This window comes from Penaeus monodon, chromosome 19 (assembly GCF_015228065.2).
Source record: "Penaeus monodon isolate SGIC_2016 chromosome 19, NSTDA_Pmon_1, whole genome shotgun sequence".
Taxonomy (NCBI): Eukaryota; Metazoa; Arthropoda; class Malacostraca; order Decapoda; family Penaeidae; genus Penaeus; species Penaeus monodon.
In genome coordinates, this window is record NC_051404.1 from 39719923 (window position 1) to 39720722 (window position 800).

The 800-nt window shown below is 51.1% G+C and overlaps 1 protein-coding gene across 1 annotated transcript in view; it reads right to left on the reverse strand.

Moving 5' to 3' along the window:
* The window catches only part of LOC119585226 (glycine-rich cell wall structural protein-like), a gene marked incomplete in the record, with an annotated part of 3253 nt that overhangs the window by 443 nt on the left and 2010 nt on the right, over positions 1-800 (reverse strand). The window contains 1 exon segment of the mRNA XM_037933885.1: positions 1-600. Within this exon segment, the coding sequence (XP_037789813.1) occupies positions 1-600 (600 nt within the window).

Consider the following 800-nt stretch of genomic DNA (forward strand, 5'->3'; position numbering starts at 1 on the left):
AAGTTCCCACCGAAGCACCTGCTCCTCCACTGAACAGGTTAGCTATTCCTTGAAAAAGGTCAACGCTTCCTTCGGTTTGGCCTTGTCCCCCTGCTCCCGGTGCACCTCCTGGCGTAGCACCCGCACCTCCGTTGAAAAGGTTAGCTATTCCCCCAAAAAGATCGATTTCTCCAGGGGTCTGGCCAGCTCCTGCTCCTGCTCCAAACAGGCCCCCAGCACTACCATTACCTCCAAGTCCGAAAAGGTTTCCTAGTCCTAGTATATCTCCATTAGGCAGTCCCTGAGACGCTCCAGCTCCACCGCTAGCTTGTCCTCCAGGTGCTCCTCCAGGTGCTCCTCCAGGTTGTCCCACTCCGAAATTAAACTGTCCTCCCCCTGCGCCGAGGGAGCCTCCTACGCCACCAGTCGGGACTCCTCCGCCAAATGCATTAGCGAGTCCTCCGGCAGGTTGGTTTGGTCTCCCCGCACCCGGTGGAAATCCACTGGGTGGCCCTTGAGGCCTGCCTCCTGACGGGGAAAACCCTCCTTGTCCTGTCATGGAGAAGTGAAATCCACCGAGTTGCCTTGCCTGCCTGCTGGGTCGTCGCTCCTTATCGCTTCCTGGAGAGAGAGGCGAGGAAATAAAAAAGACAGTATATAATTATTTTACTTTCTAAAAAATACATCAGTAAAATATGTTAAGACTGATTCATAACTGTAGTATCAACGGTTAAGTATTGTCTCAGTATCATTAAACACACACATCCAGGTACATATATAAACCTACAGACACAGCTTTCTTTTGTTTTCCTTTTTTCATA